At 34.4% G+C, this 15,189-nt stretch overlaps 1 protein-coding gene across 2 annotated transcripts in view; it reads right to left on the bottom strand.

The window, feature by feature from the left end:
- The window catches only part of LOC131031359 (uncharacterized), a 131,872-nt gene that overhangs the window by 97,411 nt on the left and 19,272 nt on the right, over positions 1–15,189 (bottom strand). The window contains exons 2-3 of one of the 2 annotated variants that reach the window (XM_057962455.2): positions 2,185–2,214; positions 1,257–2,080 (exon numbers count right to left, since the gene is read on the bottom strand). In XM_057962455.2, the coding sequence (XP_057818438.2) occupies positions 1,257–2,080; positions 2,185–2,214 (854 nt within the window). The remainder of the gene's footprint in view (positions 1–1,256; positions 2,081–2,184; positions 2,215–15,189) is intronic. The other variant, XM_059214116.1, reaches the window with a different exon arrangement.

Raw genomic sequence — 15,189 nt, 5'->3', positions numbered from 1 at the left:
TCTCACTTTTCTAATTTGTCATTTCTTACCCAACTAGTGCATTTCATCGTCTTCCTCTTTTCAATTTTTTCTTCTTAGCTACTTTTCTTTTCTTTGAAACAATGCCACTTCAAACATTGCTTCAAAGATAGGCAAAGTATAGACACTAAATAAAATCCACTTATCATCATTAACCGTAAATCATTTATTATCCATTAAATACCATTTATCATTATCGCATCATTATTACTATTTTCCATTGATCCATTTAATTAAATAATATTTTATTATTTAATTAAATGAGAGCTAATCATCCATTTTTTAAATAAAATTTTCATTTCTATCTCATCAATTAACTCACTCTTCATATAAGCAACTTCCTCATTGAAAAATATATTGAATAAAATTAAATAATTCATAATTACCTTCTCACAAGTCAACTCCCTCTTCCAATTGAAAACTTCTTCTTTTGTCACAAGTTAACTTCATCTTCAAATGTTAACTTATTTCTCTCATTTTATCAATTTATTAAACAAAATAATTCATTATTATTCTCTCATGGTTTCAAAATGGCAATTTTCTATCTATCAGTTGAGTTGACTCTACAAACTGTTCAATTAACTCAATTCTTCATTCTTATCCTTATCTTTTAGTAGATTTTTCCTTACTAAGTCTATCAATAGGATCATTCCTTCATCATTTTCATATCTCATATTTCATACAAGTCTACTCTATCAAAATCTGCCATCAATCGAAATCAATCAAATCAATCATAGTGTTATGCAGTTGAGAGTTGCATCCATATTCCAACAAGCGAATCAACATCATTCTATTTAAAGTTTCCAGTGGGATAGTTAAATTAAGAATTTGACTTAATTTGTTTTTATGATTTTGAGTCCTCTATTGATTCTTATTTTTCAATTTCCTTGCTTATAGTTTCTACAGGGTATATTGGTCTCCTTTTCATGATATTTAAATTCTCTCCCATTGACCCTTATTTTCTAATTCATTTGCTTAAGTAGTTTGCAGTCATATTGCTCTCAATTCCTAACTCTAACAATATCCATTGTTAATAAATCTAGATAAGGAATTCCTTCTAATTTACAGATCAGAATCAGCTATAATAAAGTAAAAGGAAATGCAATTATACAAACCTCCATTGAAAGAAAGCACAAGGCAATACAATTATACAAACTTCCGTTGCAAGAAAGTAAATGGAAATACAACTATACAAACCTCCATTGCAAGAAAGTAAAAGGAAATACAATTATACAAACCTCCATTGCAGCCTTCCATGCATTCACAGTAAATCTCGAATAGCCCAGATTTATTGATCCTCAAGGTACCAACCGTATCAACATTCTTCAGGCTTGTACAACCACATTTGATTTCTATAATGTCATATTCATTTTCCAACTCTAACAAGTAGTTTAACTTTAAATAATTGTCATCATATCCTGTCTCTTCAGAGTAACCATCAGACCCAATAGATTCTCTGGCATTCTCTTTAAAAATAAGTCTCCGGTAATCTTTACTTTCTGCTGCACGATTTTCTTCTTGATTTCCATCTCCATTGCCCAACTTGCATCCATTTTCCACTTCCACATTATCATCAGTCAGCTTGACATTAATTTCTTTCCCATCCAGTTTTGTTGTTTCTACACTATCCTTGATTTCACTTTGCACATTTACCTTTGTTACATTGCCAGGCTGGTGACACTCTGTAAATACAGGACCATTCATAGAATCCATGCAAATGTTGTTATGAGACATTTGATTAACTTTTGGAGCACCATCTAATTTTGAGTTTGTTCTGATACCCGTAAACTCTATTTCCTCACAAACAGCATCCAGTTGCATTTGTAAAGGCTTCAAAGACACAGCTTCACATAACTCTAAACAGTTTGAGAAAAGAAAGCCTTCTGGAACATGCCCTGATGAAGTTATACTTTCCCGTACAAGTTTTGCATCTGCAAATGCCACTACATCAGAAGAGACCAAGTCATCTGTCTTACGAAATTTCAACGCAATGTCAGATAATATCTGGCTCTTCTGCTCTCCTAGTTCCCCCAGAATTACAGAGCAATATGAACAATCAGTCCTGCATGACAAAGTATTTGGAAATCAGACATTTCAGACAAAGGCTTTTGAACATAGTTTATCATTTACCTGAATTATTTCAATAAACTAGTCGATCTATCTGACCTTTGGGTTAACATGTAATGGTGACAGGATCTGTTGCAGACAAATTAACTTCTGTTACATTAGCTAATAATTTTTGTGAAAATCAGACAAAAATAGCCAATTGACAAATATTATTTTATCAAATTCCTCATAACTCTATATATTCTACTCTAGCCAATTCTTGAAGAAAAGAAGTAACTTTTTGTAGAAACTGAGGCAAATCTTCATTTTCCAGATGGCAAAGAAGTTTCAATTCCTTTATTACTCTTTATTATTCAACACTTCCAAATTACTAAAGAAAAGAAACAATGTTTTGTGCAAATTGAGGCTATTCATCATTTTTAAAAGGTGAAGTACTTTGGTGAAACTTATACCAAAAAAAAAAGTCAATTTCTGAATAATGGCCATTTCACAGTGAATACAAGCCTTGAATCACATATTGAACAACTAAGATACTAAGGTCAAATGATATGTAGTTATCTTGTATAGATAGATTCATTTAGGGGCCTGGAGCAGTAGATGATAATGTAACAGGCCACAGCCAACCCAAGAATGCCTGATGTACATAAACCCAGATTTATTTGTGCAGCATGCCTTCCAAAAGACCTACACCTTTTCACATGTCATGCAAGTATCGGATGATCTAAGTTATCCTCCATGTTCAAAGAAAGCCCTTAATATGAGATTGCAACGAGTGCAACAAATCTCTAACTCAACTTTGTTACCAAAAACAGAGATGTTTGACAACTTATTCATATTTAAAATTTTGTGGCAGCAGATATTTGCAAATAGTTTTAGAAGTTTAGAATCCTGGTCAAATTTTTCAAACATTCAAGAATTTAGATTTCTTACATTTGGTCATAATCTAAAAAAATATTGTTACAATAGATTGCTGACAAACCTTTTTCAACTTGAATTTTAAGTTTCTTATGTTTGACCATGATATAAATAACATTAATCGTGATCATGAATTTTAATTTTACTTATTCTATCCTTACAAAAAAGAAAAAGAAATAATGTTTCCTAGAAATTGTCAAACAGTTAATATTTTTATGAAATTTGACAAAAAAATATTGTTCCAACTTCCATGTGATTTTGTTTATTTCATTTGGAATTTCTTTTTTGAAAATTTAATAAAAAAATCCCATATTTAGATAGAAAGAATCAAAACCTAACTTCCTAAGTTGCATGACAACCACCAAAATCAAGAAGGAACAACCCTCAACGTGCAAAGCAGAATTTAACAAATGCAGACTCAAAATGCTATCAAAACAATATCCTTGATTATGTAAATAAAATGACTCACAATGATACTAGTATATTATCAGGACCTAAACATAATCCATCCTTCTGCAAGCCTAGAAATCTAAATTCAAACAAAGTTGGACTACACATATAATTCCTGGCCAAACCATTTCACATTCATCTTCAAGGAAATGCAACCAATTACACTTTGTCCTCATCAATCTCTTTGACCAAACCCAAGTTGTTGGGTTCACCTGTTTTGCATCCCATACCCATTCTGATTTGGGTTCTTGCAGGGGAGCGCCTCGAATGCCCCAGGTTCCCTATGGGTATGCAAGCACATACCCACAAGGAACCTAGGGCATTTGGGGCACTTCTAGACATACCCGCACACTCCTGTCGGCATTTAGTGCCTAAAACAAAATAATAAAACACTTTAAAAACATAAAAAAAATGCAAAAACACCCTAAAAGGACCCCTTATACCTAATTTAGCCCATTTGAAACATCATTATGCTCCTATAACACATTTTTCAGCCATTTCTTTCTCATTTTTACATTTTGAAGGGGAGCTGGTTTTTTCAAAGGTGATTGATCAAAGAGTGTCAAAGGAGCAAAAATAACTTGCACAGGGGAGATCTAATCATCTAATGTAAGAATTTTAACCGATTTTTTAGTCTTTTAACAAAAAAAATTGTTTTTGATGAAATTTTTCAAAAAAAAAAATTAGTTTTTTACAGGAAAAAGAAAACAAGTTTCACTATTTGTTATAATGTTTTTTGGGTTTCATTTTGAACTTTCGTTAGTTTATACATATTGTAGGGTTGCATTTGTTTATTAGTTTAAAATTTAATAAATTTTTATAATAGCAAAATCAAATTCCAAGAATGGCCAATAGTTCAAGTTTAGTGGATATTGATGCATACAAAAAATTTAAAATTGATAGAGCATCTCCTTTATGGAAATATACTATGATACTTGAACAAATATGAAGAGCTGGGGCATTCATTCATAATTGTAATGAGTGTGGGGTCCAATTTAAGAGCTTGTATAGTCAAGTGAAAAATCACTTTTGTGCAATAAGTGGGAAAGGGATTATAGAATGTGAAGGGCCAACTGGGAAGGGATTGTCAAATGAAAAAATTATGCACATTAGAGAACAAGAAGTTGATGTTATGACTAAAAGAGAAAAAATAAGATCTCATCCTTTAACAAAGAAAAAATCAATGAATTTCCCTACAAATTTAGTAACGGCCTCCTAACATTCTTTCTTGGAGACACCTTCTATCCAAGCAAAAGATCCCACTTCTTCCTGCAAAAGAGGCCCATTGGACAAGGCATTTCAAAATGAAGCAAGAGACATTGTAGAGGAAAAAGTTGCATGTTGCATTTATGCCAATGGTCTTCGTTTTACCTTGGTGAGATCACCATATTGGTGGGAAATGGTGGTGGAGATCAACGGTGCAACTTCCGGTTTTACAGGTCTTGGGTATGAAAAGATGCGCACCACCTTATTGGCAAAAGAAAAAAAAAATTGTTGAGACATCAATCGAACCAATTAAGAATCCTTGGATTGAAACAAGAAGTGTTTATTGTTTCTAATGGATGGAAATATTGCAAAAACAAACCTTTAATAAATGTTATTGCAGTGTTCCTTAAAGGGGCAATATTTTTGAAGTTATTTGATTGTGAGGGCAAATCAAGGATGCAAAATTCATTTCTAAAATCCTCATTGAGTCTGTAGAGTTGGTGAGTCCCCGAAATATTGTCCAAATCATAAAGGACAATGCGAAAAATTGCAGGGTTGCAAGTGCTTTGGTTGAGGAAAGGTATACACCTTGCAGGGTTGCAAGTGCTTTGGTTGAGGAAAGGTATACACCATGTACCGTACACTCCCTTAACTTGGTGATGCAAGCATTTGGCACTCAAATAGGCTGGATGAAAGCTATATACCAAGAGGGTAAGGAGATCCAAATGTTTGTAACAAACCACCATACATCACAAGGCATTTTCGGGACTTTCTTGAATTTGGAATTGCTGAAGGTAAATTTAATTTTAATTATGCCATGTTTCATGCATATATAATATTATTTAATATGCTATTAACATTTATTTACATGATCCTAGGTTTCTGAGACCCAATTTGTATCACACACAATTGTTTTGAGACAATTTGTGAAGGTGTGAGAGGTTAGCAACCAATAAAGTGTTTGGAAGCAATCAAATTTAGAGAGGGCCCAAAAGGTCAAGTCATTAATCCTAGATGACGATTGGTGGGCTCATGTGGAATATGTCTTGAATTTCACCAAGCCTATCATGAGTATGATCAAGTTTGCTAGTATGAGGAAATCTATGATGGCATTGATTCCATGATAGAAAAAATAAAGGTTATAATAGTACAAAAAGAGTGACCCCGAATAAACACTTTTCCGAAGTGGAAAAATCACTCATCGTCACTAGAACAAGATGAACACACCATGTATTTTGACCTATCAATTGGCAATTAATATTTATCTTTATCATTACCATTTTGGCATTATGAAGTGTCATACTATCATATGTATTTACAATTTTTTTTATTTATTTATTTTTTTTTATTTTATTTTTTTTGTGTGTGTGTGTGAATTGCCAACTTAGGTCCAAACCATCTACAAGAATACCATCCACAATCACTACAAAAAAGGTAGATTTTGTTGCCTCCTTGTTGGCTTTTGTGATCCATGTGATCCAAAAGTGTTTGTGTTAGCATGTTAGAGTTACATGTTAATAATATATTAATATAGTCTCGGGTTGTACACAATGGAAGTTTTCCTATATAGCAATTCAAATGGTTGTGTTTTGTCTTTATAAAGGCCTACATAATCTGTAATTTTGTACCTAAATCCCTTGAAATCAATTTGGAACATATTAACTATTGTGTGTGAAAGCAAAACTTAATCTATTGTGTGGGTTAATTTAAAATGGCAAATATAGAAGCTTCTACCTCCGGTTCAGCCTCAGTCTCTACCCAATTGGTGCCACCACCATCATTTGTAGGCACTCTTCTTGTAGGAGCTAGAGACCTTGCTTAATATGGCTATCAAGAACTAGAACCTAGGTCAGTTTTTCGCATTAAATGCAAAAAAGTATATCATGGAGGCATAAAGCACCTCAAATACCATCTTGCAGGCATCAGTTGTCATGATGCCAAGGGTTGTCCTAGAACCAGTAAAGAAATAAAATGAGAAATGAATGCCCTACTTGCAGCCACAAAAGAGAAAAAATTGCAAAGGGAGAGAGAAAAGGCAGTCATGGCAACATCCATAACTACTTCTCAAGGTGCTCTAGTCAACCTTGAATCGGATGAAGATGCATTTTGAGGCATAGTGGGCTCTTTTCATGGTCCACGTATCCAAAACAAATCCACCACCACCACAGCCACTCCATCTACTTTAGTAGCGTGCCAACACCAACACCTACACACATGCCACAGAGAATTTTTTTGCGCCTAGCAACACACCTGGAGCACAACTATCATCGGAGGCAACTGGGTGGAACACGAAGGTGCATGAGCATCCATACATTGCATGTGCTTATTTATGGTACTTTAACAATATGCCTTTCAATATGGAAAACAATCCATGTTGGGAGAATTTGGTTACTGCATTGATAGTTACAGGAAAAGGCTACTAGATGCCTTCTCACACAAACTTGAGTGGGAGTTTAGTTCATTTAAATTTTTGATAATTTATATAGTTTATACTTTAGCAATTTACGTTGAATTTTAAGCTAATTTTTGTTTAAAAATTAAATGTGAACTTGTAAGTTGCTCGTGAATGCAACTAATAGGGCAAGGGTAGTGGTGGAAGATCAAAGAAAGGAATGGAACAAATATGGCTTCATTATTCTTTCTAATGGGTGGACGGATGAGAAAAAATGCACCATCATTAATTTTTTGGTAGCTTGCAAAAATGATGTTTGTTTTTAATTGGTAGATGCCTCCAACAAAGTGAAAAATGCAAAAACTTTGACTCTAATGTCATGGAGATGGGAATTGAAAAATAATAATTGATAATGCAGCAGCATATGTGGCAGCTGGAAGGATCCTCCAAGAGAAACATGGGACACTTTTTTGGTCACTTTGTGTAGCACATGTCCTTGACCCTTTTTTAAAGGACATAGGCAAACTTGATTGGGTGACACTGATTGTAGATGATGCAAGGAGGATCACAAAATCTATCTACAATCACCCTTAGATTCTTCACTTGATGAGAGATCGCACCCAAGGGAAAGAGTTGGTAAGACCAGGTGTCACAAGGTTTGAAACAATTTCCTTAACGTTGCAAAGCATTCTTGGTTCATTGACGGCTTTGAAACAAATGTTTGTGAGTCAAGCATGGATAGGCTCAGCTTATTCAAAGAATCCTAAAAGAGAGGGTTGCATGCATAGTCTTCGACAACCCTTTTGCACAAAGAGCTACAAAGATTGTGAAGGTAACTTCAAAATGTTAAGTTATGTGATCAGATTAGATAGACAGTAATTCAAACACAATTGCACGGAATATACCCTGGGAAAACCTTCCTCTTGAAGGTGAAAAACCCAGCAACAAAGTTCCTTATTATATTTATTAAGGTATTTACAAATGCTTCACACTTTGAAGCTTTATGTTCAGATTGATACACTCTAGATCATAGTTAATGCAGCCCAAACCTCCAACGAAATATAGTATGAGTTCAATCTCCCTTATGAATATGATCTGTGAAGAAGAAATCGGACTGCTAAAGATGAACACGATATGCTGAAGGATGTAATCTTTGATCTGCTTGTTGTATTCAATGAATGAACACGATTTGCTTATAGTTTGAACTGCTGAAGGATGATTGTTGATTCGATGCCCTTTGAGGGAGGAATACAATCCAGATATATACCCGATTATTAGTGCATTCAACCAACACGTCCATCCAAGAGTCGGCTTCTTTATTAGGCAACATGTCTCTTCATTAATGATTATAATCAACACGCCTTAACACGTTTTATTACCAAGGTGGCGGGTTAGGTAATTAGTTATTTAATTTACAAATATGAAGTCGACATTGTTAAGGAATATAGATTAGTGATAGAAAAACAATAGTCTTTTATTTCAATGTATATCTGATATTTACTTTCAGATTTTATCAGTCTTCAGTTATTCTTTCGTAAGGATAATCTCAGATTTGATTTGAGAATACAATAAGAATAATGCTATATGGTAAGAACAGATTTTCAAAGTGATTGCTGATATGTATTCGATTCTGACAAATAATAACTAATGAATATATTACTTATCAACTGCTTGCTGTATAATGTAATTGCCACGGTTATTGATTTCATTATCAGCAAGCACTGATATCATTGGCATATATATATCGATGAAGGGTTATGTCTACGTAGAGGCATGACCCCTACATGACTTTATGCCACGTTGGGTCATGACCCTACGTATCCATAGCACTTCACCATATACTGTCAACCATCATTAGTTATGTGCCGAATCATCTATTGTGCTCGATACTATCGTGCTTAACAATAACAATTCGGTAGTAGTAATATCGAACATGACTTGAAACTTGAAAGTCATCGGATAATACAATGATAATATGTTAATGTTATTTTCATTCAATATGTATATGATTTTAATTGAAATAATAAATATACATATATATATGTATTATTTTACTCATAATATATTGCTTGCTTCAATCCGAATGAGGCTACATCCTTAACACTCCCTCTTAGCAAAAGAGGATTGAATTTCATAATTATGTTTAACGAACAACATTCTAGATATATATTCATTTGCCATGAGCATATACATTCACTCAGTAATGCTTACCAGTGAAATACTTCATATCTCAGGGAGATATGGATTATCTGATCTCCAGCACTCTGGGACAACAACTACATGAAGTCTATCAGATAACAACCTTGATCCTAGTAACAACTATAAGATTGTCATTATCACAAGTATTATGTTCTTCAACATATTAATTGGTGTCATTATCATAGGAGCAATTATTTTAGTATCATGACATCCGGCACATTTCGGGACAGCAGATTAATGAAGTCAATCATGATATGATTGTTATCATAATCTCTGACACATTTCGGGACAGCACTTAATGACAACAAATCAATAACTCAAACATAACAAATTTAGTATCAAGATTTCCGGCACATTCCGGGACAGCAACTTAATGTACTCAATCTTGATAACACATCAGGCTATTGTTGAGGTCGTCACCTTACAATAGCGATCTTACACATACATCACATGAAAGATCGTCACCTTTCATGACATAACACACAATTGCAACATTGCATCCAAAATATTCATGAATATATCAAATTACATATGACTGAGATTTAATATCAGAAATTTCAATCACAATTTAGTCATACCAAGTTTACCTCTAAAGTACTCCACTTTCAACTTTGCAAAAGGTTTAGTGAATATGTCGGCACTTTTCTCTTCAATGCTGATGTAGACCAATTTGATAACATCTCTGTCTACCATATCTCTTATGTAATGGTAAGGAATTTCTATATGCTTGGATCGATTATGAAAAACTGGATTTACAGAAAGTTTGATGCAGCTTTGATTATCACAGTGAATTACTGTGGGGTTCAGGGGCTTCCCAAATAGTCCAACTAGCAATTTCCTTAACCACACTGCTTCACGAGCTCCCATGGAGGCAGCCATATATTCGGCTTCAGTGGAACTCTGAGCAACTGCTGACAGTTTCCTGCTAAACCAGGATATCATAGCTGATCCAAGACTGAAACAACACCCCGTAGTACTTTTACGAGCAATGGAACTGCCTGCCCAGTCGGAATCAGAATACCCTTGGAGTTGTATCTCAACATTTTCATACTTCAGGGCAAGTCCAATAGTACCATGCAAGTATCTCAGAATATGCTTAGCAGCCATTAGGTGAATATTCTTAGGTTTGCACATGAAATGACTTAACACATTAGTAGCATAACAAATATCAGGGCGAGTGTTTACCAAGTACATAAGAGATCCAACAATTTGTCTATAGTATGTAGGATCTGTAGGTTTTGAATCTACTGCTTCACTTTTAAGCTTATGAAGATTTATTTCCATTGGAGTGGATAGAGGTTTACAATCCATCATACCAAATTTGGTCAAGATATTAGTGGTGTATTTTCCTTGATTTAGGAAAATATAATTCTCTTTTTGCCATACTTCTAGACCCAGAAAATAGTGCAGAAGACCTAGATCCTTCATATCAAATTCAGCCACAAGATCTTGTTTGCATTTTGCAATAAGATGATCTTCTCCTGTTATCAACAAGTCATCAACATAGAGAACAAGTATTAACATGTCACCATCCGATATTTTGAAGTATATGTTAGGATCTGCTTCATTTTTGGAATATCCTAGCTTGGCAAGATAACTATCTATCCTTTCATACCATGCCCTGGGAGCTTGCTTAAAACCGTAGAGAGCTTTTTTTCAGTTTACACACATAGAAGTTTCTATCATGTGTAGCAAAGCCTTCAGGTTGTTCTATATATACTTCTTCCTCAATAACACCATTCAAAAATGCGGTCTTTACGTCCATTTGATGTATCTTCCACCCTTTAGACGCTGCAATGGCAATAATGGTTCTTACAGAAGTATATCGGGCAACTGGAGCAAATGTCTCTTCGTAATCAATTCCAGCCTTTTGAGAAAACCCCCTGGCAACGAATCTGGCTTTGTGTTTTTCAATACTACCATCTGGTGCATATTTGATTTTGAATAACCACTTTGAAGAGACAACCGATTTGTCTTTTGGTCTAGGTACAATGTCCCAGACATCATTTTTTAAGATAGATTGGTACTCCTCAATCATTGCATCTTTCCAAGCTTGACATGTTAAAGCATCTTCAACATTTGATGGTTCAGATTTCGTAAGCTCGGTCATGAGTGCAACATAGCATGATTGACTTCTTGTTTTCTTATTCTCTCTAAAGATTTCATCAGGTTCCACATTATTTTCTTCAATCATCTTTCTTGCCCATAGTGGTCTTTTCTTGTTGTTAGGATTTTCAGCATTCTCAAAATTAGATGATTGAGGTTCATGATCTTCTATGCTATTCTCCCTCTGATTCTCAGTTGTAAGATTTTCATCTGATTCTGTGATTTGATCATCTTCTACACTTAGAGAGAGTTTATAAGCAGCATCTTCTTCAAATTTGACATCTCTACTGATTTCAATAGATCTTCGTCCTGGAATATAGACTTTGTATCCTTTAGTGGTTTCACTGTAGCCAACAAATATGCCTTTCTTCCCGGAGGGTTCTAGTTTGGTCCTCTTTTCTTTAGGAACATGAATATACACGTGACAACCAAAGATTCTTAGATGGCTTAAATCTGGTTTATTCCCTGTAAAGGCTTCTTCAGGTTTTATATTCTCTAAGATTGAATGAGAGCATCTGTTTTGAATGTACAGAGTTGTATTTGAGGCTTCAGCCTAGAATGAGATATGTAGATTTTGATCATGCATCATGGCTTTAGCGGCTTCGATGATGGTTCTGTTTTTCCTTTCTGCGACTCCATTCTGTTGAGGATTATAAGGTACTGTACACTCCCTCTTAATCCCAACAGAAATGCAGAATTCTTTAAAATTTTCAGAGATATATTCACCCCCATTATCTGATCTTAGAGTCTTTATTTTCTTCCAAGTTTGATTTTCCACTAAGGCTTTAAATTCTTTGAATTTCAATAACACTTCATTTGATTCTTTAAGTTTTAGGAAATAGATCCAAGTTTTCCTAGAGTAGTCATCAACAAATATCACGTAATACAAAAATCCCCCTAGTGATGGTAATGACATTGGACCACACAAGTCAATGTGGACAAGTTCTAGTACAACTTTTGATTTGTGTTCACTTGAAGGAAAGGACCCTTTTGAGTTCTTCCCTAGAGCACATCCTTTGCAAGTTCCAACATGATCCGATTTTAGATTAGGTAAACCTATGGTGATCGTTCCTATAGAAGGTAGGGCACTAAACCGAAGATGTCCTAATCTTCTATGCCAAATTTCATTAGAATTTGATACTTCGTGATTTAGTGCATATTTTTTAGCATTACATAGTTTATATAAACTACCATCTCTAGATCCTATAGGAATAGCATTCTTTATGTTAGAATTTTTAGGCCAAAGTAGAACTTTATCTTCATGGAAGGTGACGCGATATCCTTGATCAGCTAGTCCTGAAATAGAGACCAAATTTCTTTTGATACCCGGTACAAAAAGAACATCTTTCAATTGAATTGAGCAGGTCCCAATTTCTTTCACTGGATAGGTAGAATTGTCTCCAATTGTAACTTCTTCAGTTGAGTGCCCTTCAAAGGTTTCAAATTGATCTCTAAATCCGGTTATGTGTCGTGATGCTCCGCTATCGATTATCAACATATTTTTGGTTGAATTTAGCTCGCTTGATAAGGCTAAGAAGAATAGAGGATTCTCTACTTCCTTGACTTCAGCTATGGTTGCTTGGGCTTTCTTTCTTTCTGGGCAGAACCTGTGAGTGTGTTCAAATTTATCACACCTATAGCATTGAATCTTGGAGAAGTCTCTGTTTTTGTGATTTTGATTGTTATTTCCTCTCTTCCGTTTGAACTTCTTTTTCTTCCCTTTGTTGCTTGTGTTAGCATGTAGTGCTTGAATTTCTCCCTCTTTGTTTGGACCCATCCCTTTTGTAATTAGTCGAGATTCTTCTTGAGTACAATCGTTCTTGAGTTGATCGAATTTCAGTAGTGTAGGTCGAGCACTAATGCCTTGAACAAAGGATTCCCAACTGGATCGTAATCCCTTAAGTGCTATTGACAATTGGTCTTTCAACTCTGAAATCCTCATGAAATAGGATGTGATTGTTTCTCCTTTGTTCATGTTGATATGCATTAATTGTTGTTTTAAAGTAAGCAATCTACTTGCATTATCTATTTCATATGTATTTTGGATGGTCTTGAACATATCATAAGTTGTAGTTAGTTTTGATATGGTTGGAAGAATGTGATCTTTAACAGCATCAATTATTATTTTCTTAGCCTTGTTGTGTCTTTTCCAGGTTGTTTTCTTTGGTTCGTCTTTGGGCATCTTTGTGTCTTCTTATATATATGCATCCAATTCAAGTTCTTGAAGAATTGCTATTATTCGAATTTTCCATGAGACAAAGTTGGATGCACCTTCGAGTCTATCCTCCACTCTAACACTGTTCACCATGATTGTTCTTCCTTTGATTCGGAATGCAAGTCTGAATTTTAATTTAAAAAATGTCACTATCTTTTATTTATTTCTCTACCAACTTGGCTTTGATACCATGTTAAGGAATATAGATTAGTGATAGAAAAAAACAATAGTCTTTTATTTCAATGTATATCTGATAGTTTCTTTCAAATTTTATCACAGCCTTCAGATATTCTTTCGTAAGGATAATCTCAGATTTGATCTGAGAATACAATAAGTATAATGCTATATGGTAAGAACAGATTTTCAAAGTGATTGCTGATATGTATTCAATTCTGACAAATAATAACTGATGAATATATTACTTATCGACTGCTTGTTGTATAATGTAATTGCCACGGTTATTGATTTCATTATCAGCAAGCACCGATATCATTGGCATATATATATCGGTGAAGGGTTATGTCTACGTAGAGGCATGACCCCTACGTGGCTTTATGCCACGTAGGGTCATGACCCTACGTATCCATAGCACTTCACCATATATTGTCAACCGTCATTAGTTATGTGCCAAATCATCTATCGTGCTCGATACTATCGTGCTTAACAATAACAATTCGGTAGTAGTAAGATCGAACATGACTTGAAAGTCATCGGATAATACAATGATAATATGTTAATGTTATTTTCATTCAATATGTATATGATTTTAATTGAAATAATAAATATATATATGTATATATATATACATATATATACATATATATATAATATATTGCTTGCTTCAATTCGAATGAGGCTACATCCTTAACAGACACATTATGAAATAATTATATTAAGCAAATCGTATTTGTTCACTTGTCATTTTTAATTGTTCAATCGGTATATGGAATTGTCCAAGGCCGATAGGCCACTTAGACAATTTAGTTGTCTATGTCAGCCCTGAAGGATATCGACCAATGCTATTACATCAACACAAAACTTCAAATTTAAATTCAAATTGAATATTTAATTTTTTTTAATTTAAGTCTTTCATTATAAATTTGTAGCTTTAATCTCTTTGTATTTTTAAATTTGTAGGTGTTGGAGCCCTTGGTTAGAGTTCACTTGGTAGATGGGAATCAAACCCCAATGGGGTACCTTTATGAGGCCATAAATAGGGGCAAGGAGTCTATCAAATATTATAAGGGGGGCCGCTTCAAATTTTATCCCATATGGGATACTACTGATAGGAGATGGAACAATCAACTCCACCAACCCATCCATGCAGCAGGGTAGTTCGTCAACCCCGGTTTTTTCTAATCAGATCCCAATGGAGAGGTTATGGAGGGCCTCACTGCATGCATTCAGAGGATGACACCCCAGGTTGAGGTTAGAGACTTCATTGTCAATGAATTGCAATGTTATAGGGAAGCAAGAGGTATTCTCTTTTCTTCAGAGATAGCTAAGAGAGGAAGAACCACTTAAACACTGGGTATAAAATTTGGAGTCTTTCACATGCATCTTACAAGTTACAAATTTTAAATTTACAAGTTTACAACCATTGACAATTTGATGAAATATG

The sequence above is a fragment of the Cryptomeria japonica genome, chromosome 11, assembly GCF_030272615.1.
Source record: "Cryptomeria japonica chromosome 11, Sugi_1.0, whole genome shotgun sequence".
Lineage (NCBI taxonomy): Eukaryota > Viridiplantae > Streptophyta > Pinopsida > Cupressales > Cupressaceae > Cryptomeria > Cryptomeria japonica.
Note: the sequence above shows the minus strand (reverse complement) of the source record. Positions and strands in the feature narration are given on the sequence as shown.